General features: G+C 39.3%; 1 protein-coding gene across 1 annotated transcript in view; it reads left to right on the top strand.

Moving 5' to 3' along the window:
* The window catches only part of LOC144688874 (unconventional myosin-Vb-like), a 121,267-nt gene extending 101,631 nt beyond the window's left edge, over window positions 1–19,636 (top strand). Inside the window, 9 exon segments of the mRNA XM_078555878.1 lie at window positions 1,634–1,712; window positions 2,669–2,809; window positions 8,059–8,213; window positions 9,586–9,672; window positions 10,141–10,291; window positions 11,020–11,311; window positions 14,645–14,819; window positions 16,455–16,535; window positions 17,611–19,636. Of these exon segments, the coding sequence (XP_078412004.1) occupies window positions 1,634–1,712; window positions 2,669–2,809; window positions 8,059–8,213; window positions 9,586–9,672; window positions 10,141–10,291; window positions 11,020–11,311; window positions 14,645–14,819; window positions 16,455–16,535; window positions 17,611–17,763 (1,314 nt within the window). The 3' untranslated portion in view covers window positions 17,764–19,636.
* Window positions 19,637–24,073: the final 4,437 nt, after the last annotated feature.

The raw sequence follows: 24,073 nt of genomic DNA, 5'->3' as shown, positions 1-24,073 counted from the left end.
GCATCTCTCCTGTGCCTTAAACAAATGGCCAGTTTTTGGACATGAGTGTTGGGACAGGTTGGGATTGATTGCATCTGAATTTGAAACACTGGGAACTTGCAGTGGAAATGCTGACCTTACATTTGGACAGGAATTCGGAGGTCATTTGAAAGCTATCTGCCATTGATATGAGCTAACACGGGGAGAGAGAACCTCAGTTTCACTATCTGTGGATCATCAAAACACCATATGGAAAATTTGGCATGTTCTTTCACTGGATGATCCCATCCTGAGCCCCAATTGAAACAGCTAAACGATTCCATGTGTTTGCATCTAACAATCTGTGGGGGAAAAACAATTCCTGATAATCATTTTGTGTGATGTTTCTTCACATCTCTAGTGAAGTTGCCTTTGCTGATTTAAAATCACTGCGGACAAGAGGGCTTATTCTTGAGCATAACTTTCAAGTTATAGCCTTTTTCTAATCCACTTCGAATGTTGCTTTTATCTGTACAAGTGGCCCTCTTGCCTCTTCTGGAAGATGGAGAGCTTTCCTCTTTTTTTTATTGAATCCAGTTTGCTTGTGTGGATCAGGAACAATTGCAGCTGAGTACAGATTCCTGAGACACCCTGCTACAGATTCCTGAGTACAGATTCCTGAGACACTCTGCTACTTATGTCGTCTCAGCCTGACATCAGTCACCAACCTAATTCCAGCTAATTTTAGCCAATACTTTGTCCACCTCCAAATCTTACAGGGGTAATCCACCAACTTGGACTTATCTAGAAGTCTTTCATGTGCAAGTTTATTGAAAGCTTTCTGGCAGTTTGGGTATATTGTGGGGTATGACATGTTACTTAATCAAAAAGCCAAAGTTAGTCAATTGAGGCATTCAAGAGGGCATTAGATGGTTTCTATTCAAATGTGCAAGGGTACGGGGAAAAGGCAGGCAATGGCACTAGGTCATAATGCTCATTTGGAGAGCCGGTGCAGACACGATGGGCTGAATGGCCTTCTGTGATAAAATTCTGTGATAGTCAGGCAGCAAGTGTTGTAATATGCCTTCAAAGGATAGCAAGAAGCCATCACTAGAGGGGAAGTGTCATGTAATCCAGTCTGTTTCACTTTGGCCTGTGAGCAGAAAACAGTGCACACCACTCTGCTGCTGATGTCTTTATGTATATATGTTCTTATGTGCTTAATCTAAACAGATGAGTGGTGCATTTTATTATTATAAAAACATAACCGAAAGCACTCCTCTGATCATATAGATGCTCCATTTTGTTTCAAATCAATCTCATTGCCATTTCACTTGTGTTAGACGAACTAGGCTGTTGCATGGATTTCACTTTTCTGAAAGCACACAATTACTTTGCTTTCAGTCAAATGAAACACCTGTACTTATTGCCCTCTTACAACTGTCAGATCATTTTCAGCGACGGATTACATGCTATGAGTCTTTGAATATTTAATTTAGTAAGCATGTTAAATACTTATGAACTAAAGGTAGCGAACATTTGAAGATCTCAATTTTTCTTTAACACTTTGCTGTTGGAAACATTTCTTGATCAATTAACGTAACATTATCTATGGATTATTATACTAATACAGCTGTTTTCACCCCCTCAATTTAAGCAATTTTGTCTTCCATAGGATCTAATGGAGCAAATTGAGAAGCAGGATAAGACTATAAAGAAACTGGAGAAGCAGTTAAAATCCATGAAGGAGTCAAGTATGTTTCATTGTGATTTAACATTTTTGAATGAAGATGTACTTTTTAGATACTGTATTTTAGATTATTTTACTTTATAGGTTTATACTTTATTTATTCTAGCTAATTGGCCTAATTTACAGATACATTTGATATTGAGCCCACAATAATGAGCAAAAAACCGTTATCTAAATTGCTTTAACTGCAGGTTTTCTTTCTATCTTGAAAATGTGTCAGATTATCACATCAGACCGAGTTTACTATTCAAATTTTTTTAAATGAGAAGCTAACAAATGTATAATGTTCTTAGTGGATGTAATAAGCTGCTCCCCAACTGAAAAATAAATGGCTACAATCTATATGCTAAGCTATTATGCCAAGCTATTGTTTTGTAGTCAACTTTTTTGAACCGTATTTTTTGTCTCCCAAACTGCAGGAACTAAGCTAGTTTGCTTTATTCCTTTTTTGGAAATTTCAAACCTACTTAACCCAGTTTGTTGAACAGTTTTTGTTAAATGTCCTCATTCTTTTCCCCACCACAACTTCAACACCCCCAACCAAAAAAAGTATTTACCAGAGCATGTTGGATTTAAGTAGCCTAGCCAGAATCAAATTGTACAGCTGCTGCCTGACCTGCTGTATGATTTCAGCAGTTTGCCTTTTTTTCTGCCAAAAGTATCTGCCGGTCTTGCACATAATTGAGGCAACATACACAGATGTACAAATTTAGCATAAAAGTGTAAGGATTGTGCGACTAAATGTGCTCAAGAAATCCTCCTGCCACAGTTGCATCAAAACCCTTCATTGTTTAGCTGCTGCTATTTAGTTCAGGCTATAATATCTTAAAATGCTTTGGAGCTGAAATGTTATAATTGACCAGAATACTCATTGGTGTTTGCCTTACATGTCTCTGTTCACTGCACTTGGCATTGAGTCCATGCCTGATATTTATCTTGTAGTCTTCTCTTGCTCACTAGGAATAGCAACATACATAACTGACCCCAAGGTGGCTGAACTACCTAACATACCTGCCATCCCATGGAAGCCTAAGGATTTCCAGGGAATGTTAGAATGCAGAAAAGGAGATGAAGCTCACTTAATCAGGAACCTTATCACTGGTAAGACAGTACGTTTAACAGCTGACTGGGTTGTAGCATTAGGCTAATGGAAAGCAGCTAATGGATTTTCTATATCTGCAGATCTTTCTAATTAGATGTAGTATTAATCATTAGGTGGTGATAGCCTAATGAATGTTTGGCTTGTCTGGGAACAGTAGCCCAATAGATTTTAACTGTTGGATTTCATGAACATGCTGCTTTCTGACTTCCCCTCTAAAATGATTGCGAAGTGGGTGTAAAGCTGCTGATGGGCTGTTTAAAATGGGGCAGCAGGGAGCTGTCACCAGAGACCCAGAGAAATGGTCCGTGGCACAGGCTAAGTCCTCTATGAAGCAAATTCTGGTCAGAGGGTGGGACTGAAGAAGGGTTCCCGAGGCTCTTTATGGGTCCCAGAAGAGTACCCCTGCTCCAGGCCCATGAGGAAACTGGAACTGAACAGAGAAAAGATGTTTTGGAGTTTCCCTCCACCACTACCTACCACCCGCCCCCCAATCCTTTGGAATTGGAGAGTGTTGCAAAATTTTATTTATTTCTTACATTTTAGGCACTGAGTTTATATTTGGTTCATGTCTCAAAACATCTGATGGATTGAGGTGGCCTTTTATCCCATGCAATTTTTGTCCAATATTCAGGTTTTGTCATTTTTGGTCTTTGTTTCAGGCTTCCAACCCTAATCAGAAAATGTTGGCTGTTTTTCATTAAGCCTAAATGTCTGGTGTAGGAGTCTGTGGTGGTGATGCATCAACTTTTTTGATGGCTTATTGCATCTGTTGTGCGTTCACTTTGTGTTTAAAAGAAATGACATTTCCTGTTAAGTTACTCTGACTTTCAATTGCTGCCAATAAATTGTTTAATTTCTGCCTGGATACAATCCCCAGGAGATTCCATTCCTGGCAGTGGGAAGGGGGAATGGCTCTGTCAAAGTCTGGGCTTATGATATTCTTCAATGGATTAGTCTGTGTCCCTCACTACTCCATATCATTTGTAAAACAGCACATTTACAAAGATAATCATTGTAATGAGCTGATGTACTGTTCTTTCATCTCCAGGGCTCGAGTGTAAATATTGCCCAGAAGGATATTCACTCTAGGATTTTCTATACGATGTGTGGAAATTTGTTGAGGTTTCGACATTAAGCTTAATCTGCAATACCTGTTCAAGACATTGACAAAAGAAAATCGGCATCTGAACTCTTAAGTTAGAATAGAAAAGCAGTGTGCTATTTAAATGTGGAGAGGTTGTAGAATTTGTTGGTACAGGGATCTGGTGTCCTGGTACATGAATCTCAAAATGTTGGCATGAAAGTATAGCAAGTGATTGGGAAGGTAAATAGAATATTGGCATTTATTGCAAGGGCAATGGAATATAGAAGGAGGAAAGTTTTACTACATCTGTACAGGGCCTTGGTGAGATCTTTGTGCAGTTTTGCTGACCTCATTTGAAGATGGATATCATTGTGTTAAAGCAATTCAGAGAAGGTTCACTTGACTCACTGCTGGTTTGAAGGGCTTATCTTATGAAGAAAGGTTGAATATGTTGGGCCGTTACCCATTGGAGTTTAGAAAAATGAAAGGTGATATTATTGAAACACAAGATCCTGAGGGGACTTGACAGGGTGGATGCTGAGGGTGTTTCCTCTTTATGGGGAAGACTAGAACTAGGAGGCATATCTTAAAGATAAGAGGTTTCCCTTTTAAAACAGATGAGAATATTTTTCCTCCCAGGGTCATAAGTCTGGAATCCTCTTCCCAGAAAGCAGTGGAGGCTGGGATTAAAAACAAAATGTGCTGGAAAAGCTCAGCAGTTCTGGAGGCATCTATGGAGAGAGAAACAGTTGATGTTTCGAGTCCAATATGACTCTTCTTCAAAACTTCTGAAGAAGTGTTTGGCATCTCAAGTGGATTTGCTTAAAAACTCATCATAAACATCCAAATGTGCACACCTGATACTAGCTATTAAATGGTAATCAGGAGTGAAGACAGGTTCATTATTCTCTTTCAATCCCTGGTTAAGAATGCTGAAGACCATTTCCAAACTCTTACTGCTATTTATATTAATTCAGCATAGACCAGATACCAAGACTGGAAACTGGATATATATCTTTCTGATCACCACTGGGTGGTGGACTTGCCAAATGGACCACTGGAGGAAGTTTAAACTTTTTTCCAGAAATCAGCTGGTGTGATTTAGTACAAGAGCAAGGAGGTTATGTTGAATTTTGGCCTCAGCTGGAGTATTGCATCCGGTCCTGGGCACTGCGCTTTAAGAAGGGTCTGAAGGCATTGGAAAGAGTGCAGAAAAGATTTCTGAGATTAGTTCCGGGGATGAGGTACTTCAGTTATGAAAACAGTTCCAATTTCTCCAATCTGTTTTCCTCAGAGAAAGGATGGCTGTGGGGAGATTTGATAGAGGTATTCAAAATAATGAGGGACCTGGACAGATGTGGAGAAACTGTTCCCACTCGTGAAAGGATCGAGAATGAGAGGGCAAAGATTTAAAGGAATTGGAAAAAAGAGCATAAGCGACATGAGAATTTTTCATGCAGTGAGTGGGTAAGGTCTGGAATGCACTGCCTGACAGTGGTGGAGGCAGGTTCAATCAAGGCATTCAAAAGGGAATTAGACTCTTTTATTTGAAAAGGAAGAATATGCAGGATTATGGGGAGAAGTGGGAGAATGGAACCAAGTGAATTGCTGATTTGGAGAGGCGGTGCAGACATGGGCCAAATGGCCTCCAGCACTGCGGTGATTTTTCAGAAGCTATAAGCAATATTAAAATATTGTATTTTGCATCTAATTCCCAGGTTTTTCAAATTCATTTATTGAGTGCTAAAAGCATGAAGGTTCTTGCATTTATATATCAGTATTTTCATACTTTAGTACTTTATGGCCAATGTAGTACTTGAACCATAGTCACGACTATATGGAAACCTCAAGTTTCCCAAGTCTCTGCACTGGAAGTTGAACCCATGACCTTGAGTCAAAGGCAAGGTCACCACCATTAAGCCAAGGCTGTTGCTATTCCTTTTGAATAAGGAGTCCTCCACAAGTGGAAAATCTTATTTTAAACCATCTATTTTGTTCCCCCTTTCACCACCCTGCCCCCACCCCCTGCACTAAATTTTTTTTTTTTTTCAAATAATCTATATTATAAAGTGTATATAAAGCAATCCATCTGCAGGATATTTGTGAAAATTGTTATCGGTGACCAAGTGCCTGACGATACTTAATCGGTGACATGAATCAAGCTGGCTTCTGTTAAAAGCACAGTTTGTTAATCTTCAATAAAGCTTCCTTTGTGCTCAAATGACAATAGAACCATAGATATTAGCAAAATCACTTCATGCTGCATTACATTCCCTTTGCCTTCCCCACACACCCCTCCCCCACCACGCCAAACTCCGTGCAGTATTTATGGAAACAAGTTTTTTGTATTCTGTAAAAACATAGTTATGCACATCTTTTCTAGAAATAATAGAATGTTTAATTTGACAGAGCAAAATTTTAGTTGTTTGCTCATTACAATTTCTGAAATGAAATTTAGGTGGGTGTCTTGACTCTTGTAGTTTTTAAAGTTTTGAAGTGATTATTTTTGTTCAAATTTTTCAGCTGCTATGTGCAATGATTTTGGCTTATTGGTCTAATGGAACAGATGCCCAATCATCCATGAAAGGGCCTTAAGATTTTTCTAGAAGGATTTTGCTCAACACACACACCCTGGGATTTGACCCTAGCTGGACTCACTACAAGGCATTTACCAAAGTTTTGGATGCAGCCATATGAATCAGATATCACTATATTGTTTGTATGTTAATTACTGTACCATCCAATACTATTAGATATGGAAACCAGAAGTTCATGTGCCTCATATTAGCAGATCTGTTGCTGCACCAAAAGCACTAAGACAAGGTCATATGTACACCCACTGAAGTATGATGTAATAGTCTGATTCTTTACTTAAATGTTTGTATTTTCTTTGTGAAAGCTATAGTCAAAGGATGAGCAAGCAAATATTAAAACTATCACTTAATGTAAGAGCTGGTTCAAAAACTGAAGTTACAATGGCCCAGAATTTGCTATAACTGGTCAATGGACAGTGCCTGCCATTAGTTAGATTTGCCCTTGTTTAATTAATTGCCTTGGTATTTTGTGCTGTGATTGAGATGGAAATGGCATGGTGTCCTCTACAGGGCATTTGGAACCTGAGTATTTAAGGAGTTGCTATATTTAACCAGACTGAAGGATTATGAAATTAAGTGCCAGGATTGAGAAGGAAGTGTAAGCTAGACGGAGCGACTTTAATGGTAAAGGGGGATAATGAACAGAAAGAGAAAGGGGGATAATGAGAGATTCTACAGAGGAGACCAGTTTTAAAACACAAATTTTAAGTAAACTCCAATTACAACCTGAACGAATGAGTTTCCACACTTGTGGTGGTGTGTTAGAGATCAGAGTCTGAGTTGCTGTGACAATATACTGCATGTATGAAGCCATGGATAGTGATGGTAAAGGCTCCAAATTTATTGCCATTCCACCACGTGGCTGACCAGGAATCTCTCTCTCTTACCTCCTGACAGTGTAGGTTGGAAGGATTTGCAGGTTGCTAATCGACCTGTTTTGCTATGTTATAAACGCACCTCCCTCGGCCATCAAATCCTGCATGGGGACTGGAACCTGGAGATTCTGAGGCAGGAATGCTATCCACTGAGCCACAGCACCTCTTCCCGCACTTGTAATGGTTAATTTTTGGTGTCAGAGGTTTACTGACTATAATTGCTACTAATTGTATTAAGTCTATTGTTAGACTTGAAATGATTTAACATTGAGTTTAATTTGTATCCACTGCACAAATGCAGCACATTTGAAATGGTGAGACAAATGGTGAAATGCTGTTATGAATTTTATGAAGTGGTGATACATCTCCAGCAACTGTTTAATCTCTATATTTAGTCAGTCATCTGCCCTCACCTGAAGCTGCTGTGACATTTGTGCATAAAAAATTCTTTTGAGTTATCAACAGTCACAGATTGCAACTCTTTTGAGTACAATCACAGTTCTTGGTTTCCGGGAGTGGGACATGAACCCACAACCTTCTGATTCAAAGGCGAGGGTACATTTGTGCATAAAGGTGAGCACTATTTGCTTTGCTGTTAATTTTGACAGCAAATTTTGGGTCAATATTTTTTTAAATTATACTTCCACAGGACATTTTATGGTGATAGTATACGTATTTTTAATTTTTATTTTTAGATCTCAAACCACAATCCGATGCATTAAGTGCACTACCAACACTTCCAGCTTTCATTTTTTTCATGTGCATCAGGCATGCAGATTATACAAATGATGAGCAGAGAGCGCATTCCCTGTTTACAGCTATGCTTAATGGTATTAAAAATGTCCTAAAGGTAGGAATAAGAAATGAACTATTTCAGATTTAAGATTTGGCTTCCAAGTTTCATGTGCTTATTTAATGTGATCTTCAGATGTCTTTGTCTCTGTCTGGGAAAAGCTTATTTTTCCTTTCCCCCCTCCCCCTCCCCCTCCCTCCAGTATTTAATGGTTGACAGTTCACCAATGAGATGCTTCCAGATCTCTGGGGCTGCACGACTAACCTGGGTTGAGCTCTCCCCCTTTTAATTTGCACTCTGGGGAAGATCTCTGATTCTGACTCTGGCATATTGAGTAGGTTGAGATTTTCTGGCTTAATGTGTCACATTTTGAATAGACCTTCTGAAATGACACCTCTAGATGTGGGAAAGCCCAGATCTGAATCTTCTGCACAGCACATTCTAACACCCATATGTTCCATTATTAGGATAACTTCAACCCAAGGATTTGGCAGCTTATTTCACTAATATAAAAGAAAAGTTAGTTTAGTGCTTATCACATCCTTTTTTTAAGACTGAGTATTTTACAATTAATGGCCATTGTTTGTACAGGTTAAACACAAGCCAAACTACATACCATGTCTCAAGAGAAGGAGGTTAATTGCCACCTAAATTTGTGTTGGTGACTGAGGGAGGATTGTTAACTGGGATAACTTCTGCCTTTCCAGAGATGTTAAACTGAGGCCCCAGCCCATCTGCCCTTAAAGGATTGTTGGATTCGTTCCATCCATCTAGAGAGCAGGGGGGTTTTCCCAATGTCCTAGCCTACATTTTATCCCTCAACCAATACCTGAAACAGATTATCTAGTCATTTATTTCACTGCTGTTTGTAGGAGCCTGAGGTGTCTGCTGTATTTCCTACAAAACTAATTGACTACATTTAGTGTACTTAATTGGCTGTAAAAGGCTTTGCTTGAAATATTGAGGTACTGAAAGATGCTACATAAACACTGCCCCCACCCCCAACCAATCCCCCAGTCATTCACTTATTCTTATCTTTGGAATAGTACCCTGAGCTTTTTGCATCCAGATGAGAGCAGGTTTAATGGCTCATCAGAAAGAGGACAATTCAATGTTGCACTGGAGTGTCGGACTAGATTTTATGCCCAAATCTCAGGAGTGGGATGTAAACCCACAACCTTCAGATTTGGAGGAAAGAGTGTTACAACTGGGCCACAGTATTTTAGCTTTCTACACATCTACACCTCTCGTGTATTGTGTAGAATCGACAAAGCAAGAAATTCAGTGAATTTAATTGTTGTAATAATGGAACATTCTCTATCATGAAGATTTTGTTACTTAAACTGACCTAAAAGATTCTCATTGAGCAGCAGATGGAAAACTGAGCACATGATGTATGATTGACTTTGTCTTTATTTAAATTTTGCAGAGAAGCTCTGATTTTGAGATGGTAGCATTCTGGCTATCCAACACTTATCGTCTGTTGGTCTGCTTAAGGCAGTATAGTGGGGATGAAGTGAGTATTTTAATATTATATTGTGAAGCCATTCTAAAGGATCATGGTGCAAGAGGCCACCAGTGTTCGTATAAAAGGCTAGATTAAATCAGGAAATGGTTAAATATCAATCATAGGTCTTAAAAGACTGACATGACTTTCCAATATATCCCAATGTCACTAAGATGTTATTACTTGGCCTTTAAATTGGGTTTATCCTGGGTTTATCCTATCTCCTTTGAATTTTCAAAAAGCCTCTGCAGTTTAATTTCACGGTGTTTCCACCAACTGGTTGATTGGATTATGTCAGTGGGTGGGTTTCTGTGTAAGGAATTAAGACAATTTGCTGAGTGACCCTTCAGGAATGATCCTCCATCCTCAGATATCCTGTATGATACACCCCCAATCACCACTCCCATCGTCTGAACTGAAGGCTTCAGAATTTCAAGCAGTAAGTATGAAATCCAGTAATTTTCTTCTGTTTAACAGAGCTCTATAGAAATGAACACACCTGACCAAAGAAAACACGCCTTGAGGAATTTTGATCTTTCCCAGCATTGCCTGATTTTGTCTGACCTCACCATTCAACTTTACCACCAGTTAATCAAAATTACAGAAGGAAAACTTCAGGAAATGATTGGCAAGTGATTCAGTGCAACTTACTCTAGTCATTGCCAGTTAGAAAAAAACTTTTCTAAAAAATTTAACCTGCACAAATTTGACAATTCTATATTCAAAAACTAATCTAATCTGATCAATCTGTGTATATAAGCACTATTGAATGTGGGATGAAAGGATTTTTAAAACTTCAGTAGTGAATAATTATTGCTTTTTGTAACAGAAAAATGTCACTAAATGTTAAGGGGCGGATGATGGTAAAAACAGCCTTTCCATCTTGAACAAATCAGATGTCCTGTTGTCTTACCTGCAAATAAGGGCAGATAAGCATCAGAAGAACTCGACTCCTCTTTGGGATGTGGGTGGAGGGAGAAGGGATTGATATTTATTTTGTTTACATACACGGTGCTTAGAAATATAAAAATGTCCATTGGGAATAATTATTATTCCACAGGGTGGAAATAGTTTTCTCCCTCTGACACTGGCTTGTAAATTTGGATAATTTGGAATCAAACTGAACATTCAGGTGAGAACTGGCAAACAGCAGAAATAAGGAAAGGGGGGGTTGAACGTTTGGAAGTTCAAGTCTGTGCTTTGAGAACTCTACAGATGGTTGACTTAATGAACATAAAAGTTCTGCACGGGGTATTTTAGCTATTTCTAAAATACCCTGTGTCTTTAAAATAGTTGAGTAGTGTGCAGTGGTTGTAAACATTTTTACAATAATCTGTTTTTAATCTGTGCTTGCAGTATCTGGAATGCTAGAAAATGATACCATTCAGAGCATTTCAAGTATGACAGCAAAACCAGCAAGTTATAGAAAGAAAACAGGAAGCCGTTCTGGAGATAACACCGCATATACACTGGATTCCATCATTCACCAATTGAACTTGTTCCACAACATCATCTCCAAACATGGTTTGCATCCTGAAATTATTAAACAAGTTTATCGGCAGATTTACTACATAATTGCAGCAGTCACACTGAACAACTTGCTTCTAAGAAGGGATGTGTGCTCCTTTAGTAATGGAGTCCAAATCAGGTAAAAGTCACTCTATGATTAATGTTAGAATTTTGTAAAATCTTTTATTGGCAGAAAATGCAAAAATGATCGAACTTTGCAGTAGAAGTCAACATGGTAAAAGGGCAGATGAATAGTGGGGGCTAAGGCAATTGAGGCAATTGACTCAATTTGGAGTTCAGTTCTTTAGTTGAAATGGCATCCGATCTTGCATTTTAGCCACGTAATCTCCATTGGCAGTATTATGCCATGCGATTTTTGTGCAACTAGAACAGCTTTCCTTAAGAGTTCTAAGTCTTCGGCGAGAGAGCCAACTATACTGCTGATTTTTGTATTTCCTTTTGTAATGTAAATCAGGTGTGTGGTACATGTACAGGTTTGACATTTTGGCCAATATGCGCATGCGGAATAGTGTAGTCCTGGTGCTGCATCATTAGATCACCTTGAGGGGAAAGTGTGGATGTGTGATGTAATGACATCGTCAAAGTGCATGACTGCCAGCAGTGAAATGTGTTTATTGGTCCCTGGAAAATGTAACTGGGGGAAATTAAAAGGTGTTTCTGGCTGGTCTTAAGCAAACTTTTGATCCGATAATCTCCAGTAAGTTTATTTGGATGTGTCTGCAAGCTGTACAGAATCTATTTGGCAGCAGTTTATAGCTGAAGACTGACATAAAAACAGCAATGGGCTGCTTCAACTGCTGAAAGAGTGAAAGGTAGACTTTTATAATTTTTTAAAAAATGCTGCTATTTTCTCCATGCTTTTCAACCAACTTGAACTGCAGTAATGAATTTTAATTTGAATAACTTAAAAATGTAAACATTTGGATCACAAGCGAGGGTATCTCTTCTGGGAGGAAAAAATAGTTGTCTAGCAATGACGTAACCTTTCATTATAACAAAGCCTAACTGATGAGGATTTAACTCACTAAGATAAAAGCAAAAAACTGTGGATGCTGGAAAAACTCAGCAACTCAGGTTAATGTGGCAAAAACGTCATTTAATTTACCAAAATGTGAACAACTTTTGGGAGTTCGTCCCCGTTACTATTGTTCAACCTGTCTTTAAAATGGCCGGCTGATAATTATTTTTGATCTGGCCTGTTCTGTTAGTTACTGACACCACAGTCCAGGAACCAGTATTGTGATCATCCTGTTGTACTTAAGTGGCAAACTACACACACTGCCCACTGTGGTTCACACATGGTGTGGATTAGGCCTTAAGCCATGTCAGGAATTCTGTTCAAGCTGAATAAAAAGATTGTTTGAAAGCACTTGCTAACAAAATATATAGATCTTGTTATGATCCCCATAGAGACCAGTTAATAGCTAAAGGATGACACGTCAAGATTTCACGTTTTAAAAATGTTTTACTGTAACAAATGACTAAAAGTACTATTGACTAAACACCACATTTCATTTTATAGACAACTACAGTGAGGAGCATTCTCCATTTTGTGCATATCTCACACTGCACTCTCTGCAGAATTACAGTCCACAGTTGTTCCCAGCTTCTAAAGGCTTCCCGCATCCCCCTTTTACAGAGTAGTGACTTTAATGACCACCTCCAGGCACTTTCCTTGGCTTTCATAGAGTTTCTTAGATCTACCTCCAGAACTAAACTTGTTCTGATGACTCATCTCTATCTTTCCTCCCCACCCTGGTCAGGCTAAGACATTATGCAGCCATCTGGAGATTTGTATCTTTTCAACTAAAGGCGCTCTCGCCCGCACGCACACATGGCTGCCTACACCCTCCTTTCCCACCCACCCCCCGCATGTGCACGCACACTTCCAACCTCCTCCTTTTCCCCCTGCACACACGCATGCATGCATCCAACCTCCTTTTTCCCCCCCCCACACGCACGCCTCTAACCTCCTCCTTCCACCCACCCCCGCACACATGCCTCCACCTCCCTTCTTTCTCCCCCCACCCACCCCTGCAAGCACGCCTCTTCTCTCTACTGACCACATGAAACCCTACTGAGTGATATTCCCTGGTTTTGTAGGGAAGTATGTATCCTGATCTCAAAAATGGCTTCCTCTTTGCCCTTCCCCATGGCAGTGTGAAACACATCAGCATTTCTACTTGGATAGAAAGCTGTTCTTGACCTCCACTCCCTTTCACCCTTAGAAGTAAGTGGACTGTTTTCTACTAATTGCAAACCCAGAGACTGCTGCCATTGTCTCCAAGCATAAATATCTTTCCCCTTCTCAGTAAAACAATCTAAACCTGCCTTTGATCTCTAACATTAATCAAACCATCCAAGCACACTGTCAAGCAGACTGCAGAACAGGTCACATGACCCCCTTCATTTACCCTAAATTTAAAGATCTAGTCCCAAAATATTATCTTAACTGTGCCCCATTTGTTTGTTTTGATGTTTATGGTTTTGATGAACAAATGCATTTAGTTGTAGAGAAGGTAGTTTACCAAAATCTCTGCAGTGTTGAACGATTCTGCAAAGTTCCACAGAATTCAATATCAGCTTTAATTCAAATATTAAATCCAATTTTAACCTGGAATGAACACTAAGTTTAATGCAAACTCCAGAAATGTCATATGCAAATGTAGGGGAAATTGTAGTCTATCCAATATTATAAGATGTTAACTTAGCAAAGCGTTGATCTGCAATTAGTGGAAGATTTTTGCAAAATTTAAGAGGACTGCAGATTACTTGCTAAAGGCAAATCTGTCTGAATCAACACTGTTCATAAATACATTTTTAATAGTGCCATACAAGTTGTAGACTTGAAACTTAGGTGCTGGCTTTCTTTATAATTGGCAAGAGGTTCCCTGGCCACGATTCCACTTTCCAAGCTTCAACTATAGAGCTGTATAATTCTGAAGCCATATTTCTGACTCTGCCAATGTGTTGAGTATTGCATACATGGAATGAATACAATTTAGTGTACTATTTCTTTTATCTGAATTGAAATGTTCAGTGCTGCATTCATTTTGTGCTGATGCCTGTGTGGTGATGAGTCTTTTTTTACTAAGTTAAGCAAGGATAGACCTTGGGTCTCTTCAGCCATCATAATGCACAATATAAATCTAAATTCTGATCAATGCTCTTAAAACGGTTTTGTGAAATTAAAACCAAGCTATTTTAAGTGTAAATACATTTTCACAGGACTGTCAGTTATGCTGTTGTACAGTAGACTAATAGTCAAGCAGATCTGTGGTTTGTGGTATACCATGATGTGATCTTTCCAGCATTTTTACATTTAACTATATGCTTATCTTGTCATAAAATTTCAGACTGTTGAAAAAAGCTCTTGACCTTTGCTGTGTGTGTTTTATTGCTTAGATTGCTAATACATTTGGAGTTGTCATTCTCCTCCTTTCCAATCCAGAAACAATGTCAGCCAGCTATTTGAATGGCTAAGAGGCAAGAACCTGCATCAGAGTGGTGCACTTGAGACACTGGAGCCACTGGTACAAGCTACACAGCTCTTGCAATTGAATAAGACGACTGATGCGGATGCTGAGTCAATCTGCTCAATGTGCACGGCACTCTCAAAGACACAGGTACTTTTCTGTTTACCACCACATTTTGAGCGCACAAAACCACAGCTATCTAAAACATTGGTTCAGTTGTATTGTTTTAAAATACTAGGATGATGGAAGAAAATGTTTACCAGGAATGTCTTGTAAGGGGAGAGCAAAAATGCTGTTGAAATGATGGTTACTGAGTACAGTGCAGTTAGGGAACATGAACATGTTCATGTGCACAGCTCTGGTCTCCAAGTGTAAAAAGTACAGTGGTTGTAACTGCTGTATCCTATCAATAGCTGCAGAGTGGTTAAGGGCATGGAGGGACTGAATTATGCGGAGCAATTACATAAATTGGGCAGTTTCTCACTGGAAAAAGAATATTATGATTCTGTTGGAGAGCCTTATATAGATCATGTAGAGGTTTTCAGGTGCAGGCATGTCCTCTGAACCAGGCAGAGATGTGATATTCCAAACTAATGTGTAAAAACATTAATTCTGTGAGCAAGCAGTGAGTCCATAGAAACAGGCTCCCTAGAAACTATGGAAGCCGATTATATTTGAAAGAATCAATGTTAAGTAGATTTCTGAATTTTTTAGAATAGTGAGTAATCTGAAACACATTACATGTAACATGAGAGGAACAGATGACTTTGGACCTATGGCTCCAAGGATTTCCACTATATGGGTTTTCCTTTTTCTCTAATCAAGGCAATTAGCCTAGAGAATTAATGGGCATCTCTATTGTGCATTATAGGACTGCCAGCTAGTAAAAGGTGAACTAGATGGACAGTGTTCTTTTTTGTTTAGCAATTTCTATGTTATTTTGCATGGGAATCTATCAATTGCTTATGATTAGAAAGGCAATTTCATATTTGAGGGACAGAAAAATGTGGAGGTGGTCCTTGCCCAGATATCACAGTAGAAGAGGCCTTCTCCTTTGCCTGAACTATTTCAATTTTATGGCATAACAGTGGGTCTCAAATTTACAGCAAATAAACTTTCTCCCCTTCCCTTCTGCGTATAATGCTGACTTGAACAGGTGCAGCAGCCTCCCGACCTTGTTGCTGGGAAGAGTTAGCACCACTTTTAAATGTTCCAGATGTTTCCCATTCACATATAGGTAGAGTGCTGGAGCAAGCAATATTTCCAGGTTCTGCTGACCACGGAGATGGTCAAGTAATGCCTGAGATGGCAGGCTACGTGTACTAAATTTCGAGCACTAGCATTACTATTTAATAGCCCACTGAAGACACATGCTTAGAACAAGGCTCCACCCAAAACTTTTTCCTTATTATCGAAGTTAATGTCACTTTATTGCCCCAGTCAATTCTCCCACCTTCTGAGAAATGACCCGAGAACAGCCAGTTGTAGATCTAAACACTGGAAAGTTTGTGAGAAACTTGCATTGCATGGTGGTTGCTGGTCATCCTACCCAATTGGGACCACTAATGGGATCCCTCTAGAGGATGATGAGGTGCAGTTTCGATAAAGCTGAGTAGACATCTGCTCAGGTGCTTCAAAAATGTAACTTCTCAAGGGATACTGTTGGGTGGAATTAAGACCATTTTACCACATCTGTTCTCTTCCTGTAGTTGTTACTTTGTCAGGATGAAATTCTAATTTCAATTTTTTCTACTTATCTGTTTTTACCCCTTTGCTTTGCAACAGATTGTGAAAATACTGACCCTGTACACACCCATTAATGAATTTGAAGAACGTGTGAATGTAGCTTTTATAAAAAATATTCAGGTATCTATTACTTTCTCAGTTGTTGAAACCAGGCATGTTCAGTAATTACACCTAAATTTTGATCAACCTTGTGTTTATAATAACATTTCTTTGCATGATCATATTTATTCATCTTTTAAATTCCATTTGAATAAAGTAGCCAAAGGGCTGGTTTGGGGGAATGAAAGGCTTTTGGGGCAAAGCTTTGTAGGCTTTCTGGTGCATGACTGACTGACTCTTTTCCATTTTTTCCTCCCCTCTCGCTGTCTTATAAAGCAAGTACATATATTACAACTGGGAAGTTCATCTAATCTTTTTGTAGTTTAACAATTGCCCTATTCCTTGGGCTTCTGAACATCCAAATGATAAATGCGTTTTGATTTTTCCATTTGGAACAATTTTAAGTGGAATTTATGGTACAACAAACACTGTAATTTGCAGAACCTTTATCTGTTGTAAATGCCATCTTTAAAATATATTATCAGTGCTTAATTCTTCTTTGGGTAAGGATAACTTGCCCTTTATCATACCATATGAGTTTATGAATAATGGAATTATGCCCATGATGTGAGAGATTTAATGAATGAAGAATTGTGGATTGCTCACCCTTGTGTATTGTGGCCTTTTAAGTGAAGGCACACTTCATATCACATTTCCATTTAGTCTCTTCCCTGATCCTAGCTCATGGATGGGAAATCTTATTTCAACAGTGCATGTAAATTTAGCTTAAGTAGACCACTGCATCCTCTCCCTCAAAAAATAAGTCAGTTGGAGACTTTTTTCTTCTCCCCCTCATCAGGACTTAATATTCAGTGCTGAGATATATTTGTGTTGAGTGACTACCAGATTGAAATGCTGAAAACTGTTGATTAACTTGGTGTTATTGGGCTTGTTTGATCTTGTGATCTTTGATGAAGAAGGTATATTCCCATAATTTCTGAAATTGGATTACCTTGCCCATGGAATGCAGAGTAGATCTGAACCTTATTACATTTGAGTAATTTTATATTTTGAAATGTAATAACCCCTCACTGTAACTAACCTATTATCACAGCTCAGGACATAACTGGTTATACTGATGTTTTGTCTTGTACAGAATCGATTGGCAGGTAGAAGTCCAAGTCGTCAACTGCTAATGGAGTTAAAGCATGTATTTGCTGTAAACTTTCCCATCATTCCTTCTCCAGTGAACCTGGACAAGATCAACATCCCTGAAATCTTGGAGCTGGACTTTCTAAATAGATTCTGAATATGTGTTTAGATCATGGGTTTGGCCACCTGGAGTGGAATTATAAGTTGCAAGATTTTCATTAATAGTTGCATAGTTTTGCAAAAGTAACAGCTTGTTGCAAGTCACTATAACATTACATTTATGTAGTTGAACAGCGTAGCCCTCTTAATGCCAAATATATTAAGTTCAATTGAAAAGACAGCTTTTATTACAAATACTTTATTTACAGTTCCTTTGAAGTTTGCAGTGCAATTCTGAAATGATCGGTGGCATCTTTTAGAAGCCTAAAGCATAAATGGATCCAAGCTCAAAACCTAGGGGGAAAAGAGTTTGTGAAGGTGTAAGGACACATGAGAATTTAGCTTAGGGTAATTGATTCAAGATCACTGAAATTGTTTGAAATGTAGAGTGAGCACTTTTATTAGTTCACATGCACTAAATTAATCTTTGCTAAAATGTTTAGGTGTGATTCAAAACTGAAGTGATGCTGAAGTTGTTGAGCAGTTAACAATGTAATTTATCTTTATTTGGTACTTTTTCATTACTGTGCATTCTTTGTTCATCTGAGGAGTTGGGCACTCAAGTAATATGTCACTGATTTATGTTACTAATTAACCAAAAGAAAATTTGAGATGGTCTGAATGATTTCACTGATTTTTAACAACCCCCATCCCCCTCTCCCGATGCTTGACATAACGCTGCTTCCTTTCAGTGGCCTATCTCGCAAGGGGAAACACAACTAAACAAAACGAGCATGAGATCGACATGGTTCTGTCTCATGTTTGTGTTTAGTTATTTGTTGCATTATTCATAATAAAATCAGCTTTTAAATTGATAAGATATTTTGTTTGATGTTGGCTAGCAAATCAGTGTAAAATGTACATTTAACATGTAAACTGACTTAATACACAATTTCAAAATGACAATCTCCAGTTCCGATGCAACATTAACATTTTTCTGCTTTGCACATGAAAACTATTCTGTAATTGAAACTGAGGAAGAAATTAAATTCATTTGATTTTATGGAATTATTTCAATGTACTCATAGCTATGCTGTAATATGTTCATGTACTTTATACATTTGATTGTCAGATTGGATGTTCTTTTTAAGGTTCTTTAATTGTCAGTATTGGATTATTCTCTAATAAAGTATAAGTAAATAACTAGCAGTGGAGAAAATTGCAGCTACACCATTATTCTGGCTTAGGAAGGTCATGTTGATAACTCAAATTATTATTTTGAAGACCTAACACTATTTCTCATAACATTGAACTATGATACTCATTGTTTAAACACTAATTTTTCTTTGCCACTCAATAGATGAAATTATATGATGCAATAAAAACAGAAAATGCAGGAAAAATTCAGGTCTGACAGCATCTGTGGGGAGAAACTGAGTTGACGTTTGGAGTCTGTATGACCCTTCAGAGTTCTGAAGAAACGTTAACTGCTTTACTCTCCTCAGATTCTGAAGAAGGGTCATACAGACTTGAAATATTAACTCAGTTTCTCTCTCCACAGATATGCTGTCAGATCTGCTGAATTTTCCAGCATTTTCTATTTTTATTTCAGATTTCCAGCATCTGCAGTATTTTGCTTTTATATTATATGCAACCTTTTTGAGTGCATATTGAGGAAGTCTAGTAATCTAAAAGTTATTGACGGTTTATTTAGACTTTTTTGATTATTTGATACTTTAAAGCTACCAAACTTTACCATCACATTGCTGCAGGATTTGGCCCTGCAGTCTATTGGTATCAACATAGAGTAATGGGACAAAGGCTTGCACTTTTGCATCTCCAGAATGTAGAATTTTGAACTTTGATTTTGCTGAGGGGTAAGTCACATATTAATACTATACACTCCTAGGACATCCAATATTAAATGTCATTGGGTCATGTAGGTCCAGATTAATGCTCTCTGGAGACCATAGCTGTAATCTGGATTTAGTGATTTGTATTGAATAGGTGGGTTGAATATAGGTTATTTTTTATTGCTGCCTCTTGGAGTTCCGCAATAATAGGTTGCTTGCATTTGGAAATGTTTTTCTTGTTTTTTATTCATTCGTGGGATGTTGCTGGCTAGGCCAGCATTTATTACCCATCCCTAATTGTACTTGAAAGTGCTAGTGAGCTGCCTCTTGAACTGCTGCAGTGCATGTGGTATAGGTACACTCAGTGCTGTTAGGGAGTTCTTCACTGTCGCTGGGTCAAAATCTTGGAACAGTGATTATATTTCCAATTCAGGATGGTGTATGGCTTGGAGGGGAACTTCCAGGTGATGGTGTTACCATGTGTCTGCTGCCCTTGTCCTTCTAGATGGTAGCAGTCGTGGGTTTGGAAGGTGTTGTCAAAGGAGCCTTGGATGAGTTGGCAGGACTGACGACTAAAAATGTCATTTTATTATAGCTAAATAAATAGCTACTCTGTCTTGGTGTGTTTGAAGATGATATTGGAGATCAAACTAATTCATTGGAGATCAGATTTTGAACTAAATACATTCTCCAGTTGTTGCTATAAATGAAAATATCTTTGAATGGAATCGATTCTATTCCAGGCTACCAGATTATGAAAGGGATTTGGAAAAAAATCAGTGTTGGGTAAAGAGGGAACTAACTATCTCTAGCACTATTGTTTCTTCCTTCTCCACCTTTTTAAAAGTGCAAGAGACCCTAGCCATAAAGGCAGAGCTTTGGCTTTTTTCTTTATAGATGACTTGAATAATACTTAGAATCCTTTTATTGTCTGATTTGGGGGGAAAAAAGTTGTAATTTATTGGATCACTGGATCTATTTACAAACCAAAAAAAAAACGAGGTGATTTAAATGACAGTGAACAAGGATTTCTGCATATAGCTGATTTTCTTTGTTATTCTTTCAACATTATATCTGTTTTATAGTAAATATTTAAATTTTCCTCCAATAGTTTGCTGAAACCACCAGAAAATATTTGCTAATTAGGGAAGCATTAGTGTTCTGTCCATCAAACAAAATATTGTGTGGTGTGTTGTGATGTATGCCATGCATGCCATTGTAATGTAAAGGTGCTCAGCAGATCAAGGGTTAATGTGGGACTGGAGAAAAGCACTACCCATGGTATGATATATAGAGTTACATGGTAATAGACTGAGAACACAGTCTAGAGAACACTCTAGAAGTAGCCTACCTGCATGGCAGCAGCAGCACCATGCATGACTATAACTGGGATCTGTATGTAGTTCAAGACCACCAATAAATGGTTCATGTTTAAACATTCATGTCTTAAGATCTGATCGTTGAGACATCAGACAAACCCATAATGCGACCAGCATAGGATACCAATGTATGAGAAACTAAAAGCAGCTGAAGCCTGATCAGAGACATGTGCATCTAAGAAGATAACTTGAAGAAAAAGTGAGGGGAAGTCCATTGTGGGACCCCTGAGTGACAGAGAGTCAAAGGACCTGGACGGTTTGAGATGGTGAGTAAAAAATACAAAAGCTGCACTTTGTGTAATAGGTGGTGGTCCCAGGGGCTCTGCATATCTATAGGGAGAGCCTTGCACACCCCCAGTAAAAGTATCTAGGGCAACAAAAGACCCCAGAGCAAGGGAGATAATGTTCAAGTAAACAAGATGGTTGCAGACCATGTCAATGCAATTAAATACACAAGCTGAAGAGTTAACTGCAGAAGAATGAAATGGCTAAGAAGCAGCTGAAAGGCTTAAAAATAGAACTTTCTGAAAGTGAAGCTGCTCTACAAGAAAATGTTTGCATCAGACCTCAACTGGAAGATTTGAGGCGCAAGATTCAAGCTGGGTATATACCTCTGAAGACTTCAGTTTATCTCACATTTTCAATGAACCAAGCTGTTTGAGGCCAGGAACAGATAAGTTTGAGGCCAGGAACAGATAAGTTTGAGGCCAGGAACAGATAAGTTTGAGGCCAGGAACAGATAAGTTTGAGGCCAGGAACAGATAGGTTTGAGGCCAGGAACAGATAGGTTTGAGGCCAGGAACAGATAGGTTTGAGGCCAGGAACAGATAGGTTTGAGGCCAGGAACAGATAGGTTTGAGGCCAGGAACAGATAGGTTTGAGGCCAGGAACAGATAGGTTTGAGGCCAGGAACAGATAGGTTTGAGGCCAGGAACAGATAGGTTTGAGGCCAGGAACAGATAGGTTTGAGGCCAGGAACAGATAGGTTTGAGGCCAGGAACAGATAGGTTTGAGGCCAGGAACAGATAGGTTTGAGGCCAGGAACAGATAGGTTTGAGGCCAGGAACAGATAGGTTTGAGGCCAGGAACAGATAGGTTTGAGGCCAGGAACAGATAGGTTTGAGGCCAGGAACAGATAGGTTTGAGGCCAGGAACAGATAGGTTTGAGGCCAGGAACAGATAGGTTTGAGGCCAGGAACAGATAGGTTTGAGGCCAGGAACAGATAGGTTTGAGGCCAGGAACAGATAGGTTTGAGGCCAGGAACAGATAGGTTTGAGGCCAGGAACAGATAGGTTTGAGGCCAGGAACAGATAGGTTTGAGGCCAGGAACAGATAGGTTTGAGGCCAGGAACAGATAGGTTTGAGGCCAGGAACAGATAGGTTTGAGGCCAGGAACAGATAGGTTTGAGGCCAGGAACAGATAGGTTTGAGGCCAGGAACAGATAAGTTTGAGGCCAGGAACAGATAAGTTTGAGGCCAGGAACAGATAAGTTTGAGGCCAGGAACAGATAAGTTTGAGGCCAGGAACAGATAAGTTTGAGGCCAGGAACAGATAAGTTTGAGGCCAGGAACAGATAAGTTTGAGGCCAGGAACAGATAAGTTTGAGGCCAGGAACAGATAAGTTTGAGGCCAGGAACAGATAAGTTTGAGGCCAGGAACAGATAAGTTTGAGGCCAGGAACAGATAAGTTTGAGGCCAGGAACAGATAAGTTTGAGGCCAGGAACAGATGAACCAGGAGGAGATAATGACCTTCGATTCCATATTTGGCAAATCAAAGCAGAAGTTGGGGAAACTCAACCAGATGTACAACCAGACAGAAAAGGCATGCAAAGAAGTTGCGACCCTGAAAGACTTGAAGAATTAATATTAGTCGTGAAAAAACATGAGGTAAAAAGGACATTGAATATTACTTCAGAAAAAGCTGTATTGGAGGGAGGTGGTGGCAAAGTGGTATTGCCGCTGGACTAATATTCCAGAGACCCAAGGTAATGTGCTGGGTCCTGGGTTTGAATCCCACCACAGCAGATGGTGAAATGTGAATTTAATAAAAATCTCATGACCACAAAACCATTGCCAATTGTCACGAAAACCCATCTGATTCGGGGACGGGAATCTGCTGTGGGCCTGAAGTCACATGTTGGCCAGACGAGGTAAGGACGGCCAGACCAGGTAAGGACATCAATGTGGTTGACTCTTAAATGCTTCTGAACAAGGACAATTAGAGTTGGGCAATAAATTCTGGCCTAGCCAGTGCCACCCACATCTGATGAATGAATCATTTTAAAAAATCTACCTGTAGCAACAGATGCATTGAAGCCTAGAGTGAGTTGAGAAGAGGTCAACAAAATACAGTTGAAGGAACAGCTGATTGTCCGTAAAGGTCAAATGCAAAAGGAACTTAATGTGCCCTTAGCCAATTTCCAGTACAGCTACAATACTGGCATCTACCTAGCAATATGGAAATTTTGCCCCGGTATGTCCTGTACACACAGCAGGACAAATCCAACCCGGCCAATTACAGCACCATCAGTCTACTCTTGATCATCAGTAAAGTGATGGAAGGGGTCATCAACAGTGCTATCAAGCAACACTTGCTTAGTAATAACTTCACTGACACTCAGTTTGGGTTCCGCCAGGGTTACTCGGCTCTTGACCTCATTACAGCCTTGGTTCAAACATGGGTGAAAGAGCTGAACTCTCGGTGAGGCGAGTGTGTCCACCTTTGACATCAAGGCAGCCGTTGACCAAGTGTGGCATCAAGGCACCCTTGCAAACCTGGAGTCAATAGGAATTGTGGGCGGTAGGAGGTGGGGGGGAGAAAAACTCTCTCTGCTGGTTGGAGTCATGCCTAGCACAAAGGAAGATGGTTGTGGTTGTTGGAGGTCAATCATCTCAGTTCCAGGACATCACTGCAGGAGTTCCTCAGGGTAGTCCTAGGCTGAACTATCTGCAGCTGCTTCATCAATGACCTTCCCTCCATCGTAAGGTAGGAAGGAGGGGATGCTCACTACACAATGTTCACCATTTGCAGCTCCTTAGATACTGAAGCAGTCCATGTCCAAATGCAGCAACCATCCAGGACACAGCCCAGTTGATTGACATCCTATCCACATTCATCTAGAAGGATGAGGGC

Source organism: Cetorhinus maximus, chromosome 13, assembly GCF_964194155.1.
Source record: "Cetorhinus maximus chromosome 13, sCetMax3.hap1.1, whole genome shotgun sequence".
Classification (NCBI taxonomy): Eukaryota; Metazoa; Chordata; class Chondrichthyes; order Lamniformes; family Cetorhinidae; genus Cetorhinus; species Cetorhinus maximus.
The sequence above is the reverse complement of the archived record's forward strand: the minus strand, read 5'-3'. Positions and strand labels throughout refer to the sequence as shown.